Below are 27,235 nucleotides of genomic sequence, written 5' to 3' on the forward strand. Positions count from 1 at the left end.
CTCCTTCTCCTGCTGTCTCTGTGGGCAGTAGCGATGCCATGGACATAACGAACTTTACAAGGATGTTTTCACTTCTGATCACTCTCATGGTCCAAAGTCGAGGACAGTCCTGCTGTGGTGTGATTGACGCTTAAGAGCAAGATGGAGACATGGTTTCACGATGAAGTGGGAATAAAAACACTCGGGAAAGAAAAAGGAAAAGAGAGAAAAAAGATTGCCTCTCAGCCAAGCAGGCTTTTATGCACCTTCTCTGAGTGCTTCGGATGAGCTGGGAACAACTCACTGCCAGCTCGACTGCCATGGAAGTAGGGCTGGGTTGGGACCAACCTAGCGATGGTGGGGAAGAACTTATAATGCTCCTGGAGTACCTGTTTGGATTTTTAGAGGTCATCGGAATCATCCCGTCCCATCCCCCCAACGGTGTTGTCATCTATCTAGTAAAGCCGGTTTTGGTATCACGGTAAGATTATTATTCCTTTACGATCTGCCTGTCTGGCTAGTAAATTATCTCGAGTGCTATCCGGAAAAGCTTATGTTGATGCTTTAGGAAGCAGATGATGCCCACCATGTGAGGAGCCATGGAAAGCAAGCAACCTCACAGCAAGACTCCAAGAGCAAGGCAGGCGACCAAAGGTACTTGGGCCTTGGCTAAACCAGAATCATTAGGTTATACATCAGCATCACAATGTGAGGATTAAGGCTATCCTACGGAAATCGTTGTAAGTCTCATCCACTAAACTGTGTATTGTTGTCTGTGCTAATATGGCAAGGGGTGGCCTTTGACTTTAAGAGCTGCCACAATAAAGGCCAGAGTTGCTTTCGATTACTTCATCCGACAGCCAACACATAGGTGGGTAGGTAATGGAGAGATTAGGCACACAAGTTTCACCTAAAAAGTGTCTCTCGTTTTGTCTGTCGTCACTCGAATTTCTATTTTGAAGTTTGATCATAGGAAAATCTTCATTTCCAGTGGGAAAAGAGAAAGAAAAGAAAAGGCAATTTGGGCTCCTCCCACCAAAGCACAGGTTTGCAAAGCAGACTAGTACAAGAGAAGAGAACCAATCGGTGATGCAGATGGAGGGCATCTCTATCTGACTCGACAGTCATGAAATCATAAAGGAGACCTTTGCACGCAAGCAACAGTACTCGAGAGAGAGAGAGAGAGAGAGAACATGGCGGATGCTTCTTCTAATCTTTCCTGCTGTTCTAATTCTTTTATGTTCTTTGGCCACTTAAACAAACTCGCTGGAACAGAAAGCAGCATCTGTTCAGAGACAGAGAGAGAGAGAGCTTCAACTCGGATGGGGGCATCTGATGTGCAATCATTGAAGTGCTTATTAAATCCATCTCCATGGTTGGTTTGAGGATGTTGAAGCATCATCTAATGCCACTGCTGCACCTCTTTCACACAATACAAAACATAATATATCCAAGAAAGTGGGAAGAGGAAAGACCAGCGATGATTTCCAATCAGAGTAGCCATCCACCTGCTGCTTCTCAGCATGAAAACAACATGTTGCCTTCATGGCTCAATCCAAGCAGATGACTACTTATATTTTATTCCTTAAATCTGAAGCAGAACAAATCTCCACAGACATTTCCAGAGGACAACAGTTCACTTGCGTTCCCTTTCGGCTGAAGGCCACAGGGAAACATGAGACCACCGAGAAGAGCGAACAATAAGCGACCTCGGCAATGACGACTACAACTACTACCGCTACTACAATAGCAAACTGAGACTTACCATGATAGAAGAAGAGCACACGAGAAGGCTTCGGAAGCCCATCGAAAAGAGAGCCAAATGACAGAGAAGAGAGGCACCGACCAACCAAAGAATCCAAGGAGATGTCTTTTCCATGTATATATGGCAATGCAGCTGCTTCCCATCACCTTCCTCCTCAGCAGACCAGGCAATCCTAAGAAAACAACAGATGCTACGTCGGTTTCTGAGGAATACGAGTCGAGAAGACCATGAAATGGTTGGAGTGAGAATTACCAGGGGAGGTATCCGATTGGTGGTGATCGCTCCTCCACAAACTCCATCAGTGGCGAGAAGCAGAGGCAGCAGAGGGCGGCTTGTCGTTGTGGCCGTCGTGCTCCTCTTCGCCCTGGATCCGTGCCGGGATGCGGAACCCTGGGAAACTGGCACCGGATGCGAATCCGATGGATGGCATGGATGGATAAAGCGCAGGTTGCATCCGGTGGTCGGCTGCGGCGTCCACAGGGTCGGCCCAAGCACGAACCGCGGGCGAGTTACTGGACTGAAGGGGTCCCCTCTGAGAAAAGAACAGGCTTTGTCCGAGCAAAGAGTGCAGCGGCGCCGCCTGAGGCGGTGGGAAACTGAACACGTATCCCCCACCGCCGCCACTCGAGTCCACCATATTCCACGGAGCAATCCGGTGGCTCTGCTCGGCCCAGCCGGCCGCATCGGAGGCCAGCTGGGCGGAGCTCGGGAAATGTGCATCGTGCCTAGAAGGAGTTGGGCTCTGGTGGTACTGGCTGTGGTGGTGGTGGTGATGGTGGCCGGATTCTGGGTTGTGAAAGATCGGGTCTTGGAAGGATTGGAGGGAGAGGCGGAGGTCTTGAGCTTGGCCACTGGTACGTGACGGAAGTTCCGGCGAGTAGGACAGGAAACCGATGGAAGGGCTAGAAGACGGCGGAGTTGCAGCAGCAGCCATTGGGAAAAAGGACTTGATAGTGTCGGCAATGGAGTCGGTGTCCAAGGAAGGAGGAAGAAAGGTATTACCTTCGTTGCCGCCGTCGCCCCCGCCGACGCCGAAACTAAAAGCAGTAGAAAGAGCTGGATCGGCAACGGCAACCGGTTTGCTGCTGGACTCCCCGATGGTCTGCTCGGCGGAGAGGAGCTGAGTGGACGGCGGAGGGTGGCGGCGGGAGGAGGCGGCCTGGGCGGCTGCGACTGTGGCGGAGGGGCTCCAAGGCGGAAGCTCGGCGAGCTCGTCGATGGCGGCCTTGGCGTTCTTCATGAGCCAGTCGACGGCCTTGCTGGGGCGGTCGTAGCCAAGGCGGTCCTGGACGTCGTAGAACTGGATGGCGGTGTGGGCGGAGAGGCGGACGCGGCGGTCGCGGGGGCCCTTCGCGGTGCACACCTTGCTGTGACGGTCCTTGCGGCCGGTGGACCGCACAATGTGGCCGCCCTGGACCTCCACGATCTCCCCAACCGCGCCGCCCCTCGCCCCGCCGTGCCTCGAGCGGGGCTGCGGCCGCTGCAACTGCTGCTGGTGGTGGTGGTGGAGGAGAGCGAGCTGGTCGTAGCCGGCGCTGTTGTGGCTGTGACCCTCCCCAATCCTTTCGGGAAGGCAGGCATACTCGGAGGAGGAAGCCGTGGCAGCTGAAGAAGAAGAAGACGAGAAGTAAGAGCTCCTGTTGTGGTGGATTTGGTGAAGCTGGAAGCCTCGCAGGGATTGCTCTTCTCGCTGTTGTTCTTGGAGCCCCTGCGGCGCTACTTCGCCCTCTTTTTCGCTTTCGTTTGCTTCTGCCTGAATTGGAAGGTACAGACTCCTCCGCGGATCCAGATCCTGCTCCTTCTTCTTGCGCCCCTGTTCCAGCTTTGGATCTTACGAGCTGACGCCTGCTACTAGATCTCGTTTCTCTCAGCTTCCTCCTGCCTCTCCTGCTGCTGAACTGGTAGCATTTCCTGGTGGCGCTGCTGATGTTTGGCCTCCTGCTGCTTGCTTTGGCCATCCAAGTCCCAAATTCCCATCACCAAACACCACCAGCTCAGCTCTTAAACAACCACCACAAGACCTCACAATAAAAATCTGAAAAGAAACCAAGGATCATAGACAGACTAAGAGCTGCTTACACTTGGATCTCGCCAGGCGATTAAGAACACAGCTGAAGTAGATTGGGGGCCGAGAGCCCAGGGACAGAGGGTTTAGATGTCAAGCCATCACATTGTCTCAAGAGGAGGAGAGGCACAACCCGTGGAAAAGCAGCAAGGACATGGACGACAGGGATGGGAAAAGAGGGTTTGGGTTTCACTCGGAGGAGAGGTAAGAGGAGATGGACAGAGTTAGTGCTCCTGCCCTTCGGCCGCTGGTGGGCCAGCGACTATTATTCGAAAGAAGAACGCAACCTGTCCATGCCAGTGTCAGGCAGCAGAGAGAGAGAGAGAGAGAGAGCGAGAGAGAGAGAGAGAGGAGCCGAGAAGGCAGAGGCAGACATGCACCAGAGATTTAAAGATCCTGCTTATCTCACTCGACCCATTTCCCAAGACACAACCCCAACAACATCGACAGCCTTGTGTTACTCAGTGCGCCGTTGAAGAGATGAGAAGAGCAAAACCTTCCTCAATATTGCAAACCTTACACGCGCACACACACACTCTCTCTCTCCCTCCTTTTGAGCGCAGACTGTGACAGTTCCGCACCTTTAAACGCTTGGCCAAAAGAGCCATCACCTTTTCGCACCATCCGCCATGTTGTTGCCTGCCAGATTACTTGCTCTCCCGTTCATCCATCCATCCCCCCTTCTTTTTCTTCTCCCCCCCCCCCCCCTCTCTACAAAGTCACCGCGACCAAACGTAACCGTGACGATTGCCGTTTTGCTGACTTCTTATATATCTGTCCCGACAGCAACATCTCTTCAAGATTTACCGCATCCAAATGTTAGATCTTCCTTCGCTTCTGCTGGGACATTAGATCGTCGGCCATGTTTAGAACGCCATTGCAGGCGAACCTGCTGATGATGAGGATTCTGGAAGCTGGAGGCAGTGGGGTCTCCCTCATGCCTCTTCGGGCCAGTAATTGCAGGGACAGTGACAGCACACCGTTGGAAGGGGATGATAGTATGATGACTGCCCTTAAGATTACCATCGTACCCTTCTTTCCACATCTTACACGTAATCTTTGATTCCTGACACGTAGTGATCAGTAGGACGCCCTGTCGCATCCGAGACACCGGTCAGCCGACGCGATCCTTCCCCTCGGTTGGGACAGCGCGCCCCATGGATGGAGATCAGGACGAAGGGAAGAGAGGAAGGATGCCTTCGTCTGCAACGCGAAAGCCTGACTTCGTTTTCATCTTTCGAACCACGACGACATCACCCAACTTCTGATGACGACTGAGATTTCAAGCTCTATACGTAGCGGCTCAGTGGATTAGCAGATGTGCTCTTCCAAGGGAAGTAATTTTACTGATCATTTCTTCGTTATGGTGCAGCAGATTGCAGGAAGAATACGAGCTGCAAGAGTGTGGTTCACCACCTCATCCATGGAGCAGAACACCAGAAGCTATCGTAGCTGTTGCACACTTACTGATGAGGATTTCAAGCTATAGTCGCTGGTGATAACGAATCGATCAAAGTGTCCTTCAGAACATATGTAGCTCGCTTTCTCCCTTTCAAGTTGATGTCCGTATGATGTACTTCGAGATAATTGCCGAAATCCAACACCTAAAGGAAGCCATTGTCGATCCATCAAATCCTTCGTTCACTTGGGCTAGAATATGAAATCTTCATTGCTCGTCCAGAATCAATTAAATTCTTCGTTTATCGTCTCTCTCTCTCAATCCTCGTTTGCAACCACTGCTTAATGGACTTGGGACTGATGGAGCTTCTCGTTCGCCATACAACCTCTGTCCCTTCGTGTTCCTCTAAACGCAAGAACGGGGTAAAGATGGATGGATCACAGCGAGAGAGGAAAGATTGATCGCAACGTCACACGCCATGGAGTACACCCGGCATGTGTTCGCGGCAGAGAATAAAGTCATGCAGCAGAAAGAACACACAACTTTCAGCATCCACGTCCATGCCTTTACATTAGCTGTATATGCAGTCATCCTCCGTTTCCATGATGGCAATTCAATACCAAATCAGAGAAGACAAAGTGAGAATGACGTGCGTTCATACAGGGATGCAAGTGCGTTCCACGTCGCAGAGCTGCTCTTTCCTGCAACAGTGGAGGATCAAGGCAACGCAAAAGGTCACAAGGTCTCTGGCCACAGGGCAAAAGATGTTCGACCCTCTTCAAACTTGTTGCCATACTTTCCCTCGTTGTTTGGGTGAAATGGGGTTGGTGTAGAAGAGAGCTCGATAAGATTAGAGGACAGCATGGGAATACCTTCTCTTCTTCGAGCTTGGAGACTTCCCAAGTCCCCATTGCAAAAGAGAACCATGCATGCATGTGGATTGGGTGCAGGGCGGAAGGAGGAGGTCAATTACGGGAGCAGTCGAGCGACGACTTTTGTGCGTGTGGGTCAACTCTGACGAAGTCAGAATTCTCAGATTCTTCACCGAAAGCTGAGATTCTAATCTTTATTTAATGATGGGAAAATAAGGAGATGGATCTTCCCCGAGCAATTCTAGATTTATATGTCGTGAAGGTAAGAGAGAGAGAGAGAGAGAGAGAGAGAGAGAGAGAGAGAGAGAGATGAACAGTAAACGCAAGAAAGTGAAATACATGAGAGAGAATTCAAGGCATGCCTTTGAACAGAGAAAGGTGAAAGCTGCTGCTTGCTTCTTGTCAACGATCAAGTGGCCATCAACCGCTATCTTTCTCACGATTATATGTGCAATATAAAATCAAAGGAAAAAACGAAAAATTATGAGGCTGTCATGTTCTTTCCTTCCCAACTATTCTCTCATTTCTGTATAGAGAATTATTCACCACGCAAAATCATTGCGAATTAGAATGCTTGGGATTTAAGACACTAAATCGGGTTGCCATCCGTTGGAGGGAGCAGTGTCATACACGCCTCCACAAAGATCAAAAATGGCCTGATGCAATCCACAGTTACTTGAAGTATAACAGATATGACTTGGATAGAATACGGTAGTTGACTCTTGAAGAACAAGTGAGTAACTGTATGACTCAAATATGGTAGTTGACTTTTGTTGTCGAGATACTACCTAATAGGATTACAAAATTACATCGACTGCTACACTCACAATAAGACCCAATATGGCACCAACCAGAACCTGAACCTCTGTATGACCAACCGATTCATTCAATAGAGGGTAATTGCTATACTTCTTCAGTAATGGCACTTTAAAATTAACTTTTGGGCTTGGCATGTCTACTTTGGTGGATGTAATCCCCGGTCTGAGAAATGAATAAGATTCTGAATTTTGTCCGTACGACTCTGCCTTCTCTGAAATGGAGGCAAACGGAGACATCTTCTCACAATTCACCGAGGAACTTCGAGAACTAGGACTTTGCACATCGTCCTCTTCTTGGGAACTTAGTATCTTATTAAGAATCTTAGCATGAGAGCCCACCTCCCTTCTGACACCCTGAATTTGACAAACCAAGGAAAGGGAAACATCATACTTTGAGAATAATCAAGTGCATAAAGATTTTTTGCTTCAACAAATAACTTGAAGAGGAAGCGAGCCAATGAATAGCTGATCATATATCACAGCTAGTGTAATCACTCAATTTTAGTATGACATCATCGAGTCACCAAATATTTTGAAGGACAAAAACATAGTCAACAGTTTCTAGTAATTTTAATTTGGAGACAAACAACTCGAGTACATATCTTTTATTTTTTGAGGAAGTGATCATCATTTCAAGTGGTGTTCATTTGGGTAAACCACTTTTCCCTTTACATATTCTATATCTTTGTCAAGACCTTTGTGATATAAATTTCATTGTTTTGATCATCTAAATGCAACAAAGACTATCACATGCATATGCTCTCAACAAATTCAGTACCATATTTTGCCTCTTCATTTTACATGTAAAGATTGGTGAAGCTAATCTTTTGCCAGAAGTAGCTAAAAAAGATCAAGAAAAAGAGATGAAGAAGAAAGCTAGAAAAGATTGAAGCAAAGAAAAGAAAAAAGAAAGCATGAAAAGACTAAAAAATTAATGGAAGGGAAAAAGACTAAGGCCAGGATGATACATATAGTCCCCAAGCATAACTCTAGAAACTCTGTAGTAATGTTTACATGTTATTGTATCGTGGCATAAGTAAATCCCACTAGTAGCTTTGCGTTTGTCACAACTCGATCTGATGGATCTACAAATTTCGATGAACCTGAAATACTAGTCCAAAATTCTAAAGCCCAAGTTAATAGCATTACATTAGATCCATTGCCCACTCCCGACGTGGGACTCAATTGAGGTGTTTCTACATTTGTTATAATTTATAAATTAGAATAGATAGCAATTTCAAAAATTTGTATCAAACACTTAAAACATATGATTGAAACCCAAAATTTCATAATTCAACAAAATGTTGTTATATTCATCCAGTAATATAACATCTCCTAATGCAGCTGGCTAAATACGTAATTGCCATGTATATCATAGCCCTATGAAAATTTACAAAAACTTCATTAAAGAAAAACACAGAGAAACCCTTCAAATAAGTGTTCAAGAACATATGGAAATAACTAATAAATGAATTCACTATACTAACATATCCCCACTGCTAATGCTTATGTTTCACTAGTTCCAAAAGCAGCACATACTTAATAACTATATAAATAATACAGATTGATGCAGCAAAGACAAGGAGCTTTGCATAAAACAGGAGTAACATCCCTCAACCATGAAAGATGAAACACAAAATAATAAGGATGGCAGGAGACCGAAACAAAAGAATTGACGAATTATGACAGACACTAAACCAAATAACATACTGAAATGACACTGATTTACCTGCGCATCATACATGACGAGAAAAGCAAAGACCACAGACATGCCAAAAATTGAGTCCGAGAATCCCCTGCATTCTAAAAACTACCATAGTTACACAAGACCAATACAAAGAGACCAATTCCTTGCATCAAAGATTTCCCTGATGTCCGGCTAAAATTTGAAGACAGTGATAGTAATTAACCGCTGGGGAATTAAACCAAACAGTTTCCGAGCTTACCTCTCTAGGCCAAGCGAAGTTGCCGCAGCAGCAACAGCCTAGATGCCGAACACATTTCATCAAAATACCCTCAGAATTCAACGCCATCAATACAGAGGATCCAAAAAGAAGAAACAGAAGAAACATGTCTCACCGCGGAATGTGTGGACGGCATGCCACCCGCACTCACCGCCGCCCAGAGGTCGATGCCCTTCCCAGTTCGGATCGCCGACGTCAGCGGCTTCGAGAGCTGCCCAACAGCGCCGGAAATAGCAGCAGCCACCAGCACCTACCAGATGGGAAAGAACCGCAACACACTGAGGCAAAAAGCTCACTGTCCTCTCTCCGGGAGAATCGGACTCGCGCGTACCTTGTTGTGGGCCAGCTCGGCGAGGTCTTCCACTCCGAGGCGTAGAGAGGAAGTGATGGCAGCTCTGGCTCGTCGACGTGGGAGAATTAGCTTCTTGGAATGGTGGGGAAGAAGGAGAGGAGCTACGAGTAGAGACGCAGAGGAACACGACATGGTTGGAATCGCGCAATGGTTTCCACGGAAAGGAACGGAGATAAACAAGTACCCGCGCTTCGTAGTTCGGCAGCTGCGTTCGCCGTTATCTGCGACGGTCGGGCGACTTCATCCCCACCACATGCTCGAGCTATTGTGGTATTTGACACACCATGTCGGGTGAATGGATTCAAAAAGCTAACGGGTCCATGTTCGGGACCCGTTTCACGAAATCGGGTTCCGGGTTTTGCTCTCCTTGCCCAATTAACACTCGACCGGAAAGCATTGACGGGTTGGGATATGCGATCCGCGCTAGGGATTTGGATTCGGGTTTCAGCCAGATCCATACTTGGCCCAGAAACAAGATGAGTTCAAACACAGAGTGACCGCTGTTTAGGCTGCATCTTCCATAGCACTTTTAGAAGAAATGCCAGTGAAAAAGATCAAGAGCAAACATTAAGAAGTCACCATCACAAGAATAAGCTTCAACTGAGCATCTCAAGGGCTTGTTTAGAAAGAAAATAACATCTTGGCGATGTCGCATCGATCTTGGAAGAAATGCAGGAATGTGACAATATTCAGGCTTAAACCTCATGTTCTGGAGAAAAATAAGGATGGTCCAAAGACAGACCATTAATGTACTTGGAGATGTCATCACAAAACTCCAGTGTAGTATTATTCAGGAGGGTGAGGAACAGCTCTGCCCCCACATCACAGTAGCATTAAAAGCAACCACCCAACTGCAAAAAAAATGTGTTAGAATTTCTTCTTTCAACACAGGTACAACAAAAGGATCTTTGCTAGATGATCGATCTGGATTCTTAAATGATCAATCAACCTCTACCGGTAAACCTAGGTAGTTATAAGTCAGATGATTTGACTTCTAACAAATATGCATGCAAAGATTTACCGGAGCTAGTGAATCGCGAAGAAACATAAAAGTATATGGTCTAATATCCCATGTAATGCAGATTTCAGAAAGCTTGAAAAAAGAAAAAAAAAGAAAAAAGAAATGACATCACATGGGGAAAAAAGAGATTATGATTGTATAAAGGGGAATCAACCAAATGAATATTCCTTTTTAACTGTTGAAAACATAGAAGAGAAGAGGAAAGAAAAGGAACTCAGACTTGAAAAAAGAATGAGGTTAAATTTCAGGAGAAGTACATAAGCTATCCCTCAGAAAAGAAAGAGACATTCCTGCCCCTGCAGTAAACTGGTCAAGACAAATGTTCTAAACTGAGACTTCAGGTCAGAATTAATAGCACATGGAGACTAGTTATCCAGCAAATGCTCCCTACTAGTCAAATACATATCGTACACCTCACAGAAGAACAATACACATGTCGTAAATTAGATGAACTATAAACTCGATGAAATATTCTTGGTAGGATACAAGACTCCTAGATTCAGCACAAACAAACACTTTCTGAGACTATATTAGCACCATTATTTAGACAGGTAACCTTATTGCATTAAATAAACAAGATAGTGAAGAAAATTTTCATCAAGAACAAACAACCAGAGAAAAAAGGAAACAGAAAATGCTTGACTGCTCTATTATAAAGTCTTGATAGATACATACATATGAAGCAGAACTCGAGGAAAGAAATTTCACATACCAAAATAGCCTCGATCTCTTTATCTGAGACTGGTGTGCGCTTTGGCAAGAGTGAAGCCTTTCCACCTAAGGCAGTGTTAGAAGGTGGAGCAGGAACATCTGATCGGAATCTATAACTTGGGGTGTCACCAGATGATGTGGCAACCTTGGGTTGGGGCGTCACATCTAAACATGGAATACATATATAAATTACCAGAGTAGAGTAAAACTTGCTCCATTATGTAAAATACACTGAGTCTAGGCTACTTACAAATACAAATAAATTACCAGATAAATACAAGTACAAACATAGGAGAAAACGAATATAAATAACACTGAATCTAGGGCTCTGTGATGTAAAATCATGGGATTCAAAAAAGCACAACCATTGTTTCATTTTAGAGGGTCAAGTGAACGGTTCTTGTTTCAAGGGGTTGGCATTGAAGATGTAACTATCATTACTATGATAAACTTAGTGCTACATTTTGTGCTGGAATAGGGCTACAGTAATTATATCCATAGTCTGTGGGTCAAGATGGATTTCTCTTGTTAAAATCAAGATTCTTCAACAACAAACATTAACCTATTTTTATTGTCAAAAAAACAATAGATAGATGCCAGACAAAATAAGAAAATCTTGAGGATGCTTCTTTGGTTCAAGGAAGGACAACAAAGAAAGGGGCTAGAGATTTACAATGAGAGTTGAGGCTGAAGGAAAAGAGGAAGATGACAATGAGGAGTTGGAAGCTAAATGAAGAGTGGTCAACATGATGACCAATTTGGGTTGTATTTGAGGCTTATAACGAACGACCTTTGCACCCATCAGCTCTAAGTACATACAAATTCATAATGGAGGTACTTCTTTATGCCCATGAGATATTTCAAGCGGATAAAGTAGTAGAAACCAAGATATAATTAGCTTAAGTGCAAAAACACTAAGTCTCAAGCAGAAATTTTGTAATTGTTTCCAGAATTAATTATGTTCGAGGGAGAAAATCATACTGTGCATAGAAATGTTAATTACGAAATGATCTGCATAGCATTTTGTGGATAGAGCAGTTCTGTAATTGAGAACCTGCTATGCATTTTGAGTTCTGAAATCAGCAGAATTACCTATTATTATTCATAGTTAATAGATTTCTTTTCATGGTAAATAAAATGTAATTAAGAATATGTCAGCCTTTGGGAGACAAAAAAGTTAACTAAGTCCATTATATTCCTCAATAATTATATTTCTACACAACAACAATATAAAATTCCTTCTTCTCCTTCAATTTTATGGGCATTATATTCATGAACTACAGTTCATGTCGTCCTACAACCATATTTTAATAAGCATTCAATTAACTCAAAAAGCGAGATAACCGTTGTCAATTACAAGAACCGAAATCCCAAATTCAAACAAAGAACCAAATTTTCAGGCCAAAATAACCCCGTTACCAATGATAACATCCGATAACCACGACCATTACATTCTTCCATTCGAATCAGAACATGAAATCTAACCCAAAATCGAAAGGAAATATTCGTCTTCAGAGGGAGAGAAAGAGAACATACTTGATTTGAGGAACGTAATCTCGTCAGCAGGTGGCGATGATCCTACAAGAAAGAAGCAAAGAGACCACAGGAAAGAGCGATTAGCGAACCCTAGAAGGAGATCTCCGAGGAAGAAAACGGGAAGAGGGCGGAAGGACCTGTGGGCTTGGGCGGGTGCCTCTGCGGGAACTTAATTCGCGGAATCCGCTTCATCCCTTGGCTCGTGTGGCGGTCGTCTCTCGATCTCGATACGAAGATAGTCGAGGTTTCTTCCGAGGCAGGCGGCAGAAAGCAAGGGGAGGGGGCGTTTTGGGACAAGTCCTCGACACGTGCATCGCACATGGGATGGTGTGTCGTCCAACACCTCCTTTAAGATTCGTGCAACCTATCGGTATTATACAGTATCATACACATCCGTCACCTTCGCCGTGACATTCTCATCATCGTATTAGGACCGTAAGATTCGATCATATCTTGTACGTTTCCCTCGCCATTATTCTCATGCTTAAGGCGAATTAAACGCCGTAGAACCCCGGCAATAACTCGGTCAGACAAAACAGCGTTCTTCTTCCCGCATTAAATCAGTTGCTTGTGGGATTTGTTCACCCCCGGAGCACTGCCCTTGGCGAGCTGCGGTTGCTATTTCTCGGTCCTTTCGTGCTCTCCTTGTTGACTGTCAATCGGCACCTATCTTTCCTGTGAACATTCTTCTATATAAGTGCTGCTTCCTATGTTCTTTTGCTCGCCGTCTCTCTAGCCTCCTCACTTTCTCGCCTTCCCTCTCCTCCCCGTGAGGAAGCTCTTGGGTTGCTTGGCAGCGCAGGAGGAGGCCGAGACGACCATGACTTCAAGGATCAACAAGCAAAAGCTCCATGCTATCGGCACCCTATTAGTTGGGCTTCTCAAGTGGAGGAAACTGAAGAACCGAGGTCATAGGAAGGAGGACGCCTCGAGACATGGGGAGCAGACGAATGAGTGCAAGAAGAAGGGAGCCATTAGGTTGAAACTGGTACTCACCAAGGAGGAGGCAGCTCAGTTGCTGGCTATGTACGTCCGAGGCAAAGAGGAGGCGGTGGAGGAGTTTGTAGGTGAGCTCGAAAGCGCGCAGGCTCGACGAGGCGGTGCATGGCGGCCGACGCTTGAGAGCATCCCCGAAGATTGATGTTTCATGCTCATGTAGAGCCATGCAAGCTCGATGTCTTTGCCTCTGTATATGTTCTCATCTGTAGGATGGATAGAGATCTACACTCGGTGACTCTTTCACCAGAGATGTTTCATCACTTCTCTTCTGCAATAAATGTTTGTTTTCGAGAGCTAAAACAACTGTCTCGACTTGAGTTTCCACACCATGAGCTTTCATAATAATCATTGCAACATCTCTGACATAATCACCAGAGAGTTTTAGATGTGATCTAAAGGTGTTCCATCAGTTGGAATACAGTAATTCCTGTTAGTTCTTCGGGTAGCATGATCTGAAGGGTTTGGTGGAACAGGAAGATTATGTACTAGGAAGTACTAAAGCTGAAGATGGAGAAACACTCTTCCGGTAACCTTGGGTTGCCCATAAACTCAAAAAGTTCACCAACCATCCCTTGTTCCTGGTGTTCAACACCTGCATAATAGACCTTCTCGATCCAACTCAAGTTTGGAGAAACTCGAGTTTGACTTGCACGGCCAAACGATGTCGTCTATCGCAGTTTATTCTGGCACATTTCCTTCTCATGTTTCGTGAATGAGAACAGGAGGACTTTGCATTCTTTCCCTCCTCCAAACAAAGAAAGGATCTCAAGGAAGAGACGACAAAAAGTCGGCTTTTGGGAGATACAAGTACTGTTTCCAGCCAAATCACAAGCCGAGACCCATCGGATTTGAAACAGCAGGGTGAGTGGTCTTATGATATGTTTTGTGTTTATATCATGGTTGGCGATGGTAACGACTGGTTTCACCTACCAGCTTGAGAACATGACAGAAAAGCTTCGTCTCCATGCTGTGACTTTTCCTTGATCTATAATTATGTGACTGATATCTACCATTGCGGACTCTCCTGTGAGACACAAGCCCACCAAGGAAGACTCGGGCTGAGAACGGTAGCTGAGGTGGTGTGCATCAACGAGAGACTTGGTGGCGCAGTGAAGTACACTCCTTCGCATGGCTGATGTGGTTCAAAATGCTTGCCATGGAAACGGTGTCCCAACTCCCACCGGTAACCTGCAAATGCCTCAATCAACATTAAATGGTCATGAGACGTGAGTGAGTTTCTCTTCTGCAAAGAGCCACATGAACAATTTGATACTTCCAAGTCATAAGTATGATTAGACCATGCCTAGTGAACAAAGATAAATAAAGATTTACGTCTCCAGCAATACACAATCTTGGATTTTTATTTTTAGCTTCATCAGTATAGGAGGAATAATGAATCAATAAAACCATATTATTAGACTAGGCATCATTGTTTATGTTTATGATCAAAATCATGTCTCCAGCAATACACCATATCACTACTATGGACCCCATGGCACTCCATTGTAAACTCAAGATGGAGCTTATTTTCTTCTCTCCCTCATCATCTATCTGTTTTTATCAATCAACACATCTTCCAGCCTCTCCTTCCCCTTCTCCTTCTCGCAAGTGTTGAAACATCAAATGACAAGTGCAACAAGTATTAGTGTCAAAAGAGCAGAGGCATCATTGTCTTTTGACCTTAAATTAAGAGAGCAAATTTCTCAACACCAAGCATGAGAACTCATTGTTCCATACCTCTAATTTCTAAGCATGATTCTGAATGCAAAAGAAAAACAAAAAGATTATGTTACTGTAAATGCCAGAACAGTAGTGCTAATCAAGGCAACTGATCATTAGATCATATAATATACTTGAAAGTATCAAAGAGTAGCTAAAAGATGCCCAGCATGTATCCATTAGAAGTACATCATAGACCTCTTCAGTAGAATTTGTGAAAGACTTAAAATGATACAAGGGTAGACAAGCCCAGCATGTCATAGCTCAAGGCAAAACCTCCAGGCTAACTGTAAATGATGCCCATAGACGTAAAAAGACACTTACGATAACCTCTGTTTCTTTTTCTTGGCAAGATTTTCAAAAACTCCCTTTATATCCTCTGATGTAACAGGCTTTGACTGATCAAAAGATTCCTGCAAGAACAAAAACATAAGATTCATCAAGCTAGTGAAAAATGAAATTCATAGATTAATGTTTCATTGGATTAATGAGGGAAAAAAGTATAGAACACAAGCACTTTAACCTTGCAAATTGCATGCCAACATGATTTATGAAATTGGCAACTGAACATGCAACATGAAAGCAGAAGTAACCAACTTTGGACTTTACATACGGGCAATAAAGATGAGCTTATCTGATTTAGTTGGATTACAGCAGATGCACAAAATTAATCTGAGAAAACAACTTCAGAAGTTCAAATAAAACTTTCTCTATCATTGTGAACAATGCAACTCTTTTGCAGAGTTATGTGGCTTCCATGGACCATATTGCATCTAAGATTACTATTTTTTACCAGAAAATCAATATTTCAAATAGAATGGGCAGATAAAGAGAATTCAAACATAAAAAACCGAGCATATAATCTTTACCAGAAAAGTGCGAAATTCATTCTTCATGTCAGCAATGCCACTCAAGATTTCTATTTTTTGGACATGATTCAAAGTATTGAGAAAGTTCAATTCAGCTCCTTCCTGTTGCTTCAACTTTTCCTCCCTCTTTGACTTGGCCATCTTCTCATATGCCTCAATTGTGTCCTCCTTGTCAGTTAAATATTCTATACCATTACGTGTATAGAACTCATAACAAGTTCCACATTTGCAAAGAAGCTCTCTCCATTTCTTTGAAAGAAACATGGGTTCCATCTTTTCCAAAAGAACAGAAGATACGTTAATGTCCACGCCAATAATGCATTTGGCACTTAATTCTTGATTTTCAGGGCATGGTTTGGTATCCTCTGAACTGACATTTATTTCTGTACCTTCGTCACAAACAGATTCCTCCTTGGTAGACACAGATTCTGGCTTCGAGCCAGAGCTTGAAGAGTGTCCCAGAATCTCAGCAACAGGCACGTTATCGTCATTTTTATCGGGATACCTAGAATCCAATGATCCATTATCCACCACATTCTCAGCATTGCTTACTGAAGGAGCATTATTTTGCTTTGACGTGGCCCAAATATAAGCAGGATAAAGTTTCAGGAAAGAACAAGTGATGGCACACTGTTGACAGATAAAATCCTCATACAAAGGTTCTCCATCCTCGTCTCTTGGAATCTGTTATGCAATAAGTATTTTGCACAAAAAAGTGTTAAGGCATTGTAGACAAACCAAAATAATTCTTCAAATGCTGTAAATGTGGCAAAATCACGAAAAAAGTTATTCACTACTGTTTCCTAAAGAGATATGATGCTGGATCTAGCTTATTTTTTATGATGTGAATGATTTCAGGATTTCATTTAACCAGCTTGACATGAACTTACTAAATTTTGACAGAAAAGAGTGTACTATAGACAACCTCATCAGAAGAGTTGAGACCTAGGTGATTCTCATGAAACCAGTCTTCACATATACAACACTGTATCATTTCAATTTGCTCTTTTGCATCTGGATCAGGATAAGGGCGACCACATGTGCAGTAAGAACCTCTGAAGTTATGGTTGTAAGAATTCTCGGAGTTTTCAGTCTCTTTATCAGGACAAAGCTTGCATAAAACCCCTCCAAACTTTGAGTTGCCACAATCACAGCAAAACTTCCTTTTAGTCCACAGTTCCACAACCTTTTGAAGAAAACCAATCACGGAGAAAATCAGTGATAAGAAAAAATTGCATAAATAAAAATAAGTGAAACATTGAGAACACATATACTGGTTTGCACAGAAACAGCAACAGTGTTCACCTAAGACTAGCACCCATAGCAGAGGCTATAACTTTTATATTTTAATGAACTCTCAAAGCTGCTACCTATGCACTTTTTCTATAGATCAGAAAAATGATGCATGGCAGAACAGAGTCTAGGTCATCACCAATAAACGCACTGATAGGTACAGACCTTATCATGTGCAAATATGTAAATTATGGTATATTTAAGTTTAGCCTCACAAAATCAAATACACTCAAATGGAAAAGCACTTGATCAACAGTACAATTTACCAGTTCTGTGACAAGATTACTGATACAGATTATAAGAACAAGGTGAATTGGAGAAACAACAAAATGTGATGTCCCGACTACTTGGAGCTAGCTACATGAATATCTACCGACCATAAGAATTATTTAGGACACTGGCACTAATCAAACTGAGAACAATCATATCTGTTTTAATTGTTTCTAATAAAATCTCAAATTTCTCCACCAGCCTCTCCTCACACCAATACTTATAATAGGCTTACCTCTAATACCCGAGGCATTAATTGGTGTTTTTGGAAGATCAACGGAAGAAATTATTCTGAAAAGGGAGAAAAATAAACTCAATGGCATATATAGATCCCTGCTTTCATGAAAGAACACTCAGCCTAAAAACACTACAACTAAATATGTAGTCACAGAAGCAAACCATAGAAACCAGCATCAAGCTTCTTAATTGCTTATTTTATTGTATTTCATTTACTTCAAGGAGAAACTGATAGGATTTAATACAAGTAAAAACAAATTGCGTTTACAACTGGCACGAGAACATCTTGAGTTAAAAAAGAACAATAGGAAGAAAAACATTACAGAATTTTGTTTCATAGATGGAAAGGTTTCACCTCATAACGATGCTCATGCAATGGAATCCAACTTCTTCTGGTTTATAGAAAAATCATGTCAGATGAATCCATAATAGCTGATTTGTCAATGGAGATGCTGGCATGCCTTTGCCTGGAAGCTCCAAGCGCTGGACATGGCCGATACTTGATTCAAGTTGGAATGGATTTCCTAGGAAGTGCATGTCTGCAGTAACTACAAGACTTACTTCTGGCTTGGTTATTTTTGCTAATTGTTTGCTAAATTCTTTTTATTGATATAGTAGTTGTTTAGGGTTGGTTCTATAATTGATGTTTTATGAATACAATTGTACAGCTTGTAAAAATTTGATAAATAATAAAGTCTTACTTATTCGGTCAAAATGATCTTTATGGTATATTTCTCATGGTTCTCACATGGACTACAATAGAATAAGGTCTATTGAAGCAAATACATCAGGTTTAGAAAGAATGAAAAAAAGAAACTTACAGATATTTGACACCACAAAATCAATAACTTTAGGTATAAGATAAGCAGACAATATGAATTGAATTCAAGATATCCGATAAATAGTGAAATCTTAGGATGCTGTGGTCCAAGACAGGTCCCTAGCAGCAAAGATAAAAAATGAAACCTAAAAGATTATCAAGCAAAACTAACAGCACATTGGATGGAGCTTTTGCAGTAAGTGATTGCAAATGATTTTGTCCATGACAAGGTTAACCAGCGCATGCACAGATTAGATTATCCACCATTCAACGTACACACACTATAAACGAGGAGAAATCCACAATAAAAAGGTTCTTCAGAATTAAACTACAAGAGACTACAACACCTAATTTATACTATTTCTAGTGTGTATTAATGTATATACTTTCTTGTTAATTGAAATCAGATAAATCATATAAGCAGTCTTCATGTAAGCGCTTCAAGCACATCTATAATTCACAGAATGTTCTCATTGGAGATTCATGAAACAAATGTAGAAGAAGAACCTGATGAAAATGTAATCTTTAGACATACTTTTATAAAATCAACCCATTGATGAAGGAAATCGGTTATAAATGAACAGAATCGACAACTGATCACCACCCGAAGAGGCGACGTCGCCTACCTCATGGCCGTCATGGCAGGAGAGACTGCACGCCGTGCAGACACCAGCGGTCCCACCGGGAACGCACGTCAAGCACGAGAATATGGCCTGCCTCTTCATGTACCCACGCGGATACGTGCACTCCTTGCCCTCATCGCCTCCCAGAACCAGATCGGCTTCCTAGGGTTTCAAATCAAACCAGGAACGTCACCAATTTCTTCAAAAAAGCCCCAAATTCCACTCACGAAGGAAAATAGAACGGGGTTTTTAAGAGCGAAGCATACCAGCTCCTCCGCCTCGAGCTCTTCGATGTACTCGTCGATCGTCACCGTCTGCTCCGCCTCATCCTCGAAAGCGTCCGCCATTCCGAGCCCGGATCGAGGAACCCTAGATTCGGGTGGGCTTGAGTTAGGGTTAGGGTTTCTTGTGAGTGGAAGGGCACCGAAAGGATCGAGATCGAGACACGGAGAGGAGAGGAGAGGAGAGGACGGGAGAGCGCGAGGGTTCTTTTCGTAACAGTGCGAGGAGACGCATAATATGCAGAAGAGTGGCGGCGGTCCGCAAGCTTTATTTGCTTCCCGCCCAATGAATTTTCACCTTTTTTTTATTGTTTTTTAAGCAAGAGGAAGACTTCTGCACGTGTGTGGAGAGAATGGATGAGATTTAGTGCAAAGGATTAATTTGGCAATTGGATCATGCAACGCATGAAGAATTTTAGAAAGGGAATAGAAAGAGAAGAAATAACATAAAAGATAATAATAATAATAATAATAATAATTAATCTAAGAATATTCTGAAATACATGGTATGAAATTTTTTTAAGAAAGCAATATTTCTAATTTGATTTGAAAACTAATTCCGGAGCTCATCTTCTGTTAAGATTTACAATCTTCAATAAAAAATGAATCTAATTTTTTATTTATTTTCTTTTTCTACTCATTGAATAGATATTATCATGTTATAATATTATTATATAATGTAAAATAATCTAAACTAATCAAATTTATTTTATTAATAACTATCTAAATTACTCTTCAAGTATATTTCACAATGAAAACATACATTATTATATTTGAGTTCAATTATCCATGCATTAACTCATCTAACAGATTTAAGCAATGTATTTGATATATAATGATAGAACTAATTAAGCATGATTTGTTCAATTTAATAAAAGTATGAGACCAAAGATAATTAAATTAAAAAAAGTGGGATGAAGAATAAAATCTCAACCCTTTAATGATGACTACGAATATCTGAATGCAGTAGAGGAGTAGCTTTATGTTCCAATACTTTCTTAAAGCAAATGTCATTGTAGTAGTAGTAAAGGAGAGGGATAAGTCAAAAGAAACTTTTTCTTCTCCTCCTTTTACCTGTCATAACATAAAATATCATGTTGAATATGGGCATACACATAGAATTCAAGTCTATTGGATCAATTGAAGGAGGAAATTAATTAAAGATCCAATTATGACCTCAAGTACAACCTCCTCTTGCAGCAACTGGTAGCTTAGAGTCCCTCATTCATGCAGACCCAAGTTGCATGATGATCTAAAAAAGATGGCTATAAAGTCCTTCAAGTCCTGGAATTCTGCCAGTGGGAAGGAACAACTTGTGACCTTTGTGATCTTAGTCAGAGAGAGAGAGAGAGAAAGAGAGAGAGAGAGAGAGAGAGAGAGAGAGAAAGAGGGAGAGAGACTCACTTGTTGCAATCAATGGAGAGGAGAAGGTGGAAGTTGAGATGCACCCCACCACTAGTATGGGAGATTTGAGACAGGGAGGTAGTTGATCCCTGGGAAGAGGCACAGTGACTTGATTGCTTAAGTTTTAGAACCTGAAAAGCAATTATTAAGCAGCTCCACTTGACCAAACAAAAACAAAAATACAAAATAAAACCAAGTTCAGAATAAAGAAAGACCATAAACAACTTAGTTCTCCTTCAGAGATGTTGATGTTTAAAGAGCAGTAAGTAATGGAAGGTAGAAAATTTCAAGAACAGACGGAAACAGAATTGCTATTTTCGCATGATGAATAAGACATTTCGAGAAATCCCAGCGACAACCAACCAGTTGATAAAACTCCATATAAGCTGTAGCATTCAGTGATGTAAATTCTGATGATATGCCAGTTTGGCTGCATGAACTACTCATGTAGCCTGTCATATAAATAGCAATGCTGCTTGACTGAAGTTAGCAGTAAGGCTACTCTTGGACTTCAAATGTGGATTTATGAGGTGGTTTTGCCCTTTGTCTTTGGAGCACAAACAATCTACCAGATCTGTGGGTTATAAATGAGATCAACCATCTCCAACTATCGACCTATATATGTGGTATATTGAGCAACAGCTGATATCACCAATGTAGTATATTGGACTTTACTACTAATGCTGGGAGAGCCATAATACTAGGAGTAGATTTTACCAAAAAGGTGAAAATGGAAAAACAGATGTTTGTTTCTCTAAGATTTCTTTTCACCAGACTAAAGAGAGCATGATCCAACAGCAACATCAGCCAAGTATTCTTCAACAGAAACGATACATGTAATCACCTACAAATTTTCTCCCTCAACATAAATTAAATTACCACAAATAATTTGTTACTTTATTTAAATTATTAACTTATTTACTTGTATAGTATGATTAAAAATAATTAAAAATAATTTTTAATCATATGGATAAATTAAAAAATTTATCAATCAATTAAATTATATGAATGATCTAATGAGTGATCTGATATTTAGAAAGTAAATATATGAATCATACCAAATAAATATTATAATTCTATCTTTGTATGTGAAAGTAAAATAGAAATAAACTAAAAATAAAAATTAAATCACTCTTTACCTTTCGAAGAGAGCTCATCTTCTCTTATATAAAGGGGGTTCTCCTCTTCCTTATTCCTTATCGAGTTTGGCAGTGAGAGGATTGAGGAGAGGATTCCCAAAGACAAGGATACTCGAGGAGATGTATGATCATCTATTCTTTTCTTACCAACCCATGTGATCAGATACGGCTCAACTCATGTGACGAGACATGACCTAGCTTATGGGGCTAGGTACAACATAACACATATGGTCAGGCATACCCCAACTCATGTGGTCAGGTATAGTCCAACCCATGTGGTTAGACATGACTCAGGCCATGTGGCTAAATACGAACCAGCCCATGTGACCAGGTATAGTTCGACCCATGTGGCCAAACATGACTTAACCCATGTGGCCAGGTATAGTCCAACTCATGTGACTACACATGACCTAACCCATGTGACAAAGCACGACCCAGCTCATATGTCCAACCATGGTCTAGCTCATGTGACTTGGCACAACCTAACCCATGTGGTTAGACATGACCCAACCCATGTGGCTAGGCACGACTTAACCAGCCAGTCAAGCGTGGCCCAATTTAGTGGTAAGGCTCAACCTAACCCATGAAACTGAGCTCGCCCAATTATGTAGTTATACACATTATCGCCTCTCCATTCAACCCGTTGTACCTTAACTCAACTTGCTACTTGGGATAGGCATGTGTGGTGTACGTGACTCGTCTAATACTCAGGTGGGTCGGTTCGGTCTGGGCTAGCACTATGCGATATAGTCTAATTTTCTCTCCCTTTATCAGTTTGAGCTCGTTAGTTGACTGAATCATATATGTTTAATCGGTTCAAGCTGATTTAAGGGTGTTCCACACCAACTTGACTGGTTCAAGCCCACTTGACCTAGTTGAAACCAATCAAATCCAAATTAGACCAGTCTATGATGATTCAAGATCGGTTCTATAAGGATTTGAGCTTGATTCTGTTAGGTTCTAATTGAATTAAGTTTGATTTAAGTTAATTGGGTCATTCCAATTAGGGAACTGGTTGATTGAGAACTGTTGAGAGTCTAACCCCTCATATCTTTATGGTTTGATGAACTTAAAAGTTTTATCTAAAGGTGTCACTGGAAAATGATTAGTGATTTTCTCCTATTTTTGAGATTAAATTGATGATATTGATGTGATTGTTACCATATAGTATATGTGACTATACTGAGTGGTCTACATTGGAAGTGCAACCTATGAAAAGAGCTACGGATCCATCATGGTATAAAGTCATTGATGAATATAGTCTAGCAGGTCATACATCAAATATAGTTTATCATAATATTTTATCATACTAATTTTTTGATGCATGCATGAATGATCATGGTTGACTATGTATCTCTATTGAAGACAAGTAGGGTGATTCCCTTCGGGGATTAGCGAGCCATCAAATATAACGGTTAAATAGTTCCTTCATCCGTTATTTGGAGTAATATTTTTCTACTTGGGCAGGTGAGGGATATAACTTCATCCGTTATTAGAAGTGCGATATGAGTTTTCTTTATCCGCTATTGGGAAGAATCCATCATGTAAAGTATGTCTCTCCATCCACTGTTGGGAGAGTGTACCATCGGGTGTGATGTACGTATTTGTTATCTGATTGTTATGTATGTCATCGAGATGTGTTGCATGTGATTGAAGCATGATTTTATTTATTTCATAAGAATTATCATTATTTTTATGATACATGAGTTTCGTAATGAATTAATATGCTATCATTTCATATTAAATTATTGATATTTGTATATGTATTATGAATATTGAAGATTATTTTTATGATTTTGGGAGTTTTCTATCAACATACATAGCTACTAATGTGTTTTTATCATATATTTCTTTTAAGAGTAGCTTACTACCTTGTGATAGATCTGAAGCTTCAATGGAGGAGATTTTTTCCTCCCATATGGCCCTACTAAGATGATGTGATTTTTTATTTAAAAAATATTTAGTGTCGTAAAGATAGAGATTTAAATTCAAAGATTAAAAAAAATTATGAATAATAAAATGATGATTTATTTATTTTTATAAATATGAGATGTGACAATGTGTATCAAACAAGGAATAGGTATTTTTTAACATGAAATGTGATGACATAACTATCTGTGTTGCATGAGAGAAGAAATGAAGAAGAGATTTGAAGGATCACATCACCTTATATGAGGCAAGCAAAATATCCAAGTACGATGACAATAAAGGAAAGCCCTTGTAGTCTCCCAAAACTCCAAGATATTCTATAAACCAAATAGCATCAAGATATCAATAGAAGCAAAGACAATATGGGATACAAATCAAATGAATAGGATGATCATATTAGTCACTAGTCCATATCCAATAACCACCACATCGTGCTGTAAGGTACAGAGTAATAAATGTGAGAACTTCCTGAATTTTGAATAGGTAAATATATAGTCTGCAGATCACCCTATAAGTCAAATTTCTAACTCTTTTATAAAATTAAGCAAAAATTCCAAAACCTAACATATCAATCCCACTGGCCGATCATTGGCTTTGTGGAACTAGTGATTTTCTGACCTCAAAAACTGAAAAAGGTTGTCTTAGGAACTTACGGATATAGGCAGATGCATATAAAAGCTACAGGCTCCATCGCTCGGGTGAGACCTACAGAAGCAAAAATGCCAGAATCATGAGAAAGAGCTTGTAGGGAGTGCCTCAACATAAGATATTATCATGTCATAAGAATACAGTTACACATTGAAATATCTGTAAATTACAGAATAAATATCCATAAACATACATGCTATGCCACTTGAAAAGAAGTGTGATTTGTCAAACTCTAACAGAAATGTGACAGAAAGTGTACATGCTAATTTACCTTCTTTTCATTATGAGTAACATTCATGAAGAATGTAAATTGTATCACAGAACTAAAGAACATAGAAAGTGTTGAGTTCCATTATTAACAATGAGTTGGATAATTGACAAAAAGGCGAAACCACATATATACCTTGGCATAAGTCTAAATTATGAAATCCTCTTTCACATCAAAATATTATACACATACCTTCAGAATCTAGAAATCATCAAATATGTAATTTCAATTTATAGAGCTAAAAGTGTAATTTACAACTTCTGCAGGACTACATATATGCATCAGCCCCTTCACAAACTAGGTGCAGGAGCTTGCAAGTAGCGAATACACGGAGGTGAAATTTTATTCCTAGTTCATGCCTTTAGAATCAATTTCCTGATAGCAGGTTAGAAGACCCATGTTAGTTTAACCATTTTAAACATATTGGAAGGGTATACCAGACTAAAAGGTTGTTTATCCACCTAAGAATCTCTGCTAGTTCATGCAAGCTCCGCAATGATCATTAATGGTTAAGGATGCAAAGCAACACCAGTTACAATATTGTAAAAGATAAAAAAGGAAAGAAAATACTTCTGAATATATCTGCTGTACTAAAAGTCGTCCAAGGAGAATATCTACTGTATTAGGTTGGATATGATGGCAATAATCTTCGAGTAAATCCGAGCTACTAGAAGCAAATTATAAAGCAACTTGACAAAACCTTTGCAGAGTAGACAATTTCCATAGAAGATAAATTGCCAAAACTTGAATACTGTTCTAATATTCTCCTTCGCCAGATGCAGCAGAACTTGCAGCCGCAAGTCATGACAAAGTAAAACCAAACAGACGCCAGACACCATCTCGGGCAGCAACTTAAGCCACTAAGAGTTAAATGTTCCGTGCATCCACGATAACATTTCATGGCCCTAATTTCGTCGAATCCCTTCAAATTTCACGAAGCCGATGAAACCAAAATGTCTAATTAAAATAAAACACCAAATTGAATGAGCTTCTTAAGGCGATAGTTTTACGATTTACCGTCCGTTTTAAACAACATAGAACCCTAGGATTCGAAGAGATTAAAAAAAACAAAAGAAACAAACAAGTCATCAGCTGCAATCAGCAGTGCGTCGCACATTGAAATTCCATTCGTCGTCAGCGCTTTCTACACTGAATTAAACCCCCCAAAAAGATATATTTTCGATTCCAAAAAGACTTCCATGAACGCGAGGCTTGCGAGCTTACCATTAGGCAAGGGAGCAAAGGCGGTGGGGATGGAGAAGAGTATGATTTTAGTGTTTCCGAAGATCAATTCTCCGCCTCTGAACGCAGAGGAAGACTGGGAAAGAGACGAAAGGGAACGAGAGAGGGAGGGAGAGAGCCGTGAGCAAGACGAGGGCGAGCCATAAAGGTCCCATAGATATCTCTTATGGGGAATTCCGCACTCGGTGTCCACCATCACACACCGTGGAATTCCTCACACGGACGTGGCTACGCAGCAGGACCGAACAACCTCTGGAACTTGTCAGGGGTGATGTGGCCTCTAACATCTAACGCTATTTCGATGTTAGAATACGAATTCTTTCAATCGATTAATTGTACGAGACCACAATATCTTTCCCGCAAAATAAAAGAATTACCAATTAGATTACATTATTCCCCATTTAATTAATGCAAATAATATGACCCAGAATTTTTAGGCGAAATTATAGACTGAATTTTTGTACTTATAGTTACTTATAGACAAATATTTAATCCATTTCCTATATTTGAAGTCATTTAGGCCTCAGTTTTCCTAATTAATACATCTTTTAAAAATATATGTTTTCAACAAGTAGTAAATATGCCACATAAATGAGTGATGTTAAGCTGCATTACTTGTAATGTGTAGGAGAAGTGTTGAAGGAAACGGGAGAGACTTTGCAGAGTCTTCTTGCAGCAATGTGGTAATGAAGTACATGACTGTCTTGGCTCCATCTCTCTATCTTAACACTATTCTTGAAGCCTTTGGTTTTCATTGTCTTCAGCTGCTTTTCATTCTCTCATGCACATTATAATGAATAAATAATACACTGGTAAACAGTTCTCCTCAGCTTTCTGCATAAGAACTCAAGAAATTGTCTACAAATTTCAATCTATAAGTCAAACTAGTAGATGCATGATGTTCATGCAATAAGAATGGATCATTCAAGAACATGGAATCCACAGGCAGAATAAGATAACTAATTGTCATACCATATGACAAAGCAAACATGTTCAAACACAAACTACATAG

At 41.2% G+C, this 27,235-nt stretch overlaps 4 protein-coding genes and 1 long non-coding RNA gene across 8 annotated transcripts; 1 reads left to right on the forward strand and 4 right to left on the reverse strand.

Moving 5' to 3' along the window:
• Positions 1-1,460: 1,460 nt before the first annotated feature.
• Positions 1,461-4,112, reverse strand: LOC103984376 (transcription factor TCP4-like). Of its 2 annotated transcripts, none has more exons than XR_010486829.1 (3): positions 3,824-4,112; positions 1,997-3,744; positions 1,461-1,916 (listed from the first exon to the last, which is right to left on the reverse strand). XR_010486829.1 is itself a non-coding variant. In XM_018826069.2 (3 exons), the coding sequence occupies exon 2, from the start codon at positions 2,982-2,984 to the stop codon at positions 2,043-2,045; it is 942 nt and encodes a 313-aa protein (XP_018681614.2). In that variant the 5' UTR covers positions 2,985-3,692; positions 3,824-4,112; the 3' UTR covers positions 1,461-1,916; positions 1,997-2,042. The 2 variants fall into 2 exon arrangements, 1 of the variants encoding a protein (XP_018681614.2); XM_018826069.2 differs by having other exon boundaries at positions 1,997-3,692.
• A 491-nt stretch (positions 4,113-4,603) lies between these two features.
• LOC135612203 (uncharacterized) lies at positions 4,604-5,517 on the forward strand. The gene is made up of 2 exons (XR_010486830.1): positions 4,604-4,807; positions 4,887-5,517. It is a non-coding gene; the product is annotated as an uncharacterized LOC135612203 (long non-coding RNA).
• Positions 5,518-6,756: 1,239 nt separating this feature from the next.
• On the reverse strand, positions 6,757-9,611 carry LOC103984118 (uncharacterized). The gene is made up of 5 exons (XM_009401552.3): positions 9,194-9,611; positions 8,978-9,112; positions 8,845-8,882; positions 8,628-8,694; positions 6,757-7,252 (listed from the first exon to the last, which is right to left on the reverse strand). The coding sequence occupies exons 1-5, from the start codon at positions 9,344-9,346 to the stop codon at positions 6,878-6,880; spliced, it is 768 nt and encodes a 255-aa protein (XP_009399827.2). The 5' UTR covers positions 9,347-9,611; the 3' UTR covers positions 6,757-6,877.
• Positions 9,612-9,759: 148 nt separating this feature from the next.
• LOC103984119 (uncharacterized) lies at positions 9,760-12,777 on the reverse strand. The gene is made up of 4 exons (XM_065108164.1): positions 12,620-12,777; positions 12,483-12,524; positions 10,948-11,111; positions 9,760-10,065 (listed from the first exon to the last, which is right to left on the reverse strand). Exons 1-4 carry the CDS (start codon positions 12,672-12,674, stop codon positions 10,048-10,050), a joined length of 279 nt encoding a protein of 92 aa, XP_064964236.1. The 5' UTR covers positions 12,675-12,777; the 3' UTR covers positions 9,760-10,047.
• Positions 12,778-15,297: 2,520 nt separating this feature from the next.
• LOC135612202 (uncharacterized) lies at positions 15,298-26,361 on the reverse strand. Of its 3 annotated transcripts, none has more exons than XM_065108162.1 (11): positions 26,206-26,361; positions 24,719-24,770; positions 24,303-24,382; positions 20,998-21,128; positions 20,782-20,885; positions 20,528-20,667; positions 19,579-19,927; positions 19,316-19,474; positions 16,995-17,255; positions 16,070-16,753; positions 15,298-15,613 (listed from the first exon to the last, which is right to left on the reverse strand). In XM_065108162.1, the coding sequence occupies exons 7-11, from the start codon at positions 19,657-19,659 to the stop codon at positions 15,521-15,523; spliced, it is 1,278 nt and encodes a 425-aa protein (XP_064964234.1). In that variant the 5' UTR covers positions 19,660-19,927; positions 20,528-20,667; positions 20,782-20,885; positions 20,998-21,128; positions 24,303-24,382; positions 24,719-24,770; positions 26,206-26,361; the 3' UTR covers positions 15,298-15,520. The 3 variants fall into 3 exon arrangements, with proteins under 3 accessions (XP_064964234.1, XP_064964232.1, XP_064964235.1); XM_065108160.1 differs by having other exon boundaries at positions 20,770-20,885; XM_065108163.1 differs by having other exon boundaries at positions 20,528-20,885; positions 20,998-21,086.
• Between the last annotated feature and the right edge of the window lie 874 nt (positions 26,362-27,235).

The sequence above is a fragment of the Musa acuminata genome, chromosome BXJ2-5 (assembly GCF_036884655.1).
Source record: "Musa acuminata AAA Group cultivar baxijiao chromosome BXJ2-5, Cavendish_Baxijiao_AAA, whole genome shotgun sequence".
In the NCBI taxonomy this organism is placed as follows: Eukaryota; Viridiplantae; Streptophyta; class Magnoliopsida; order Zingiberales; family Musaceae; genus Musa; species Musa acuminata.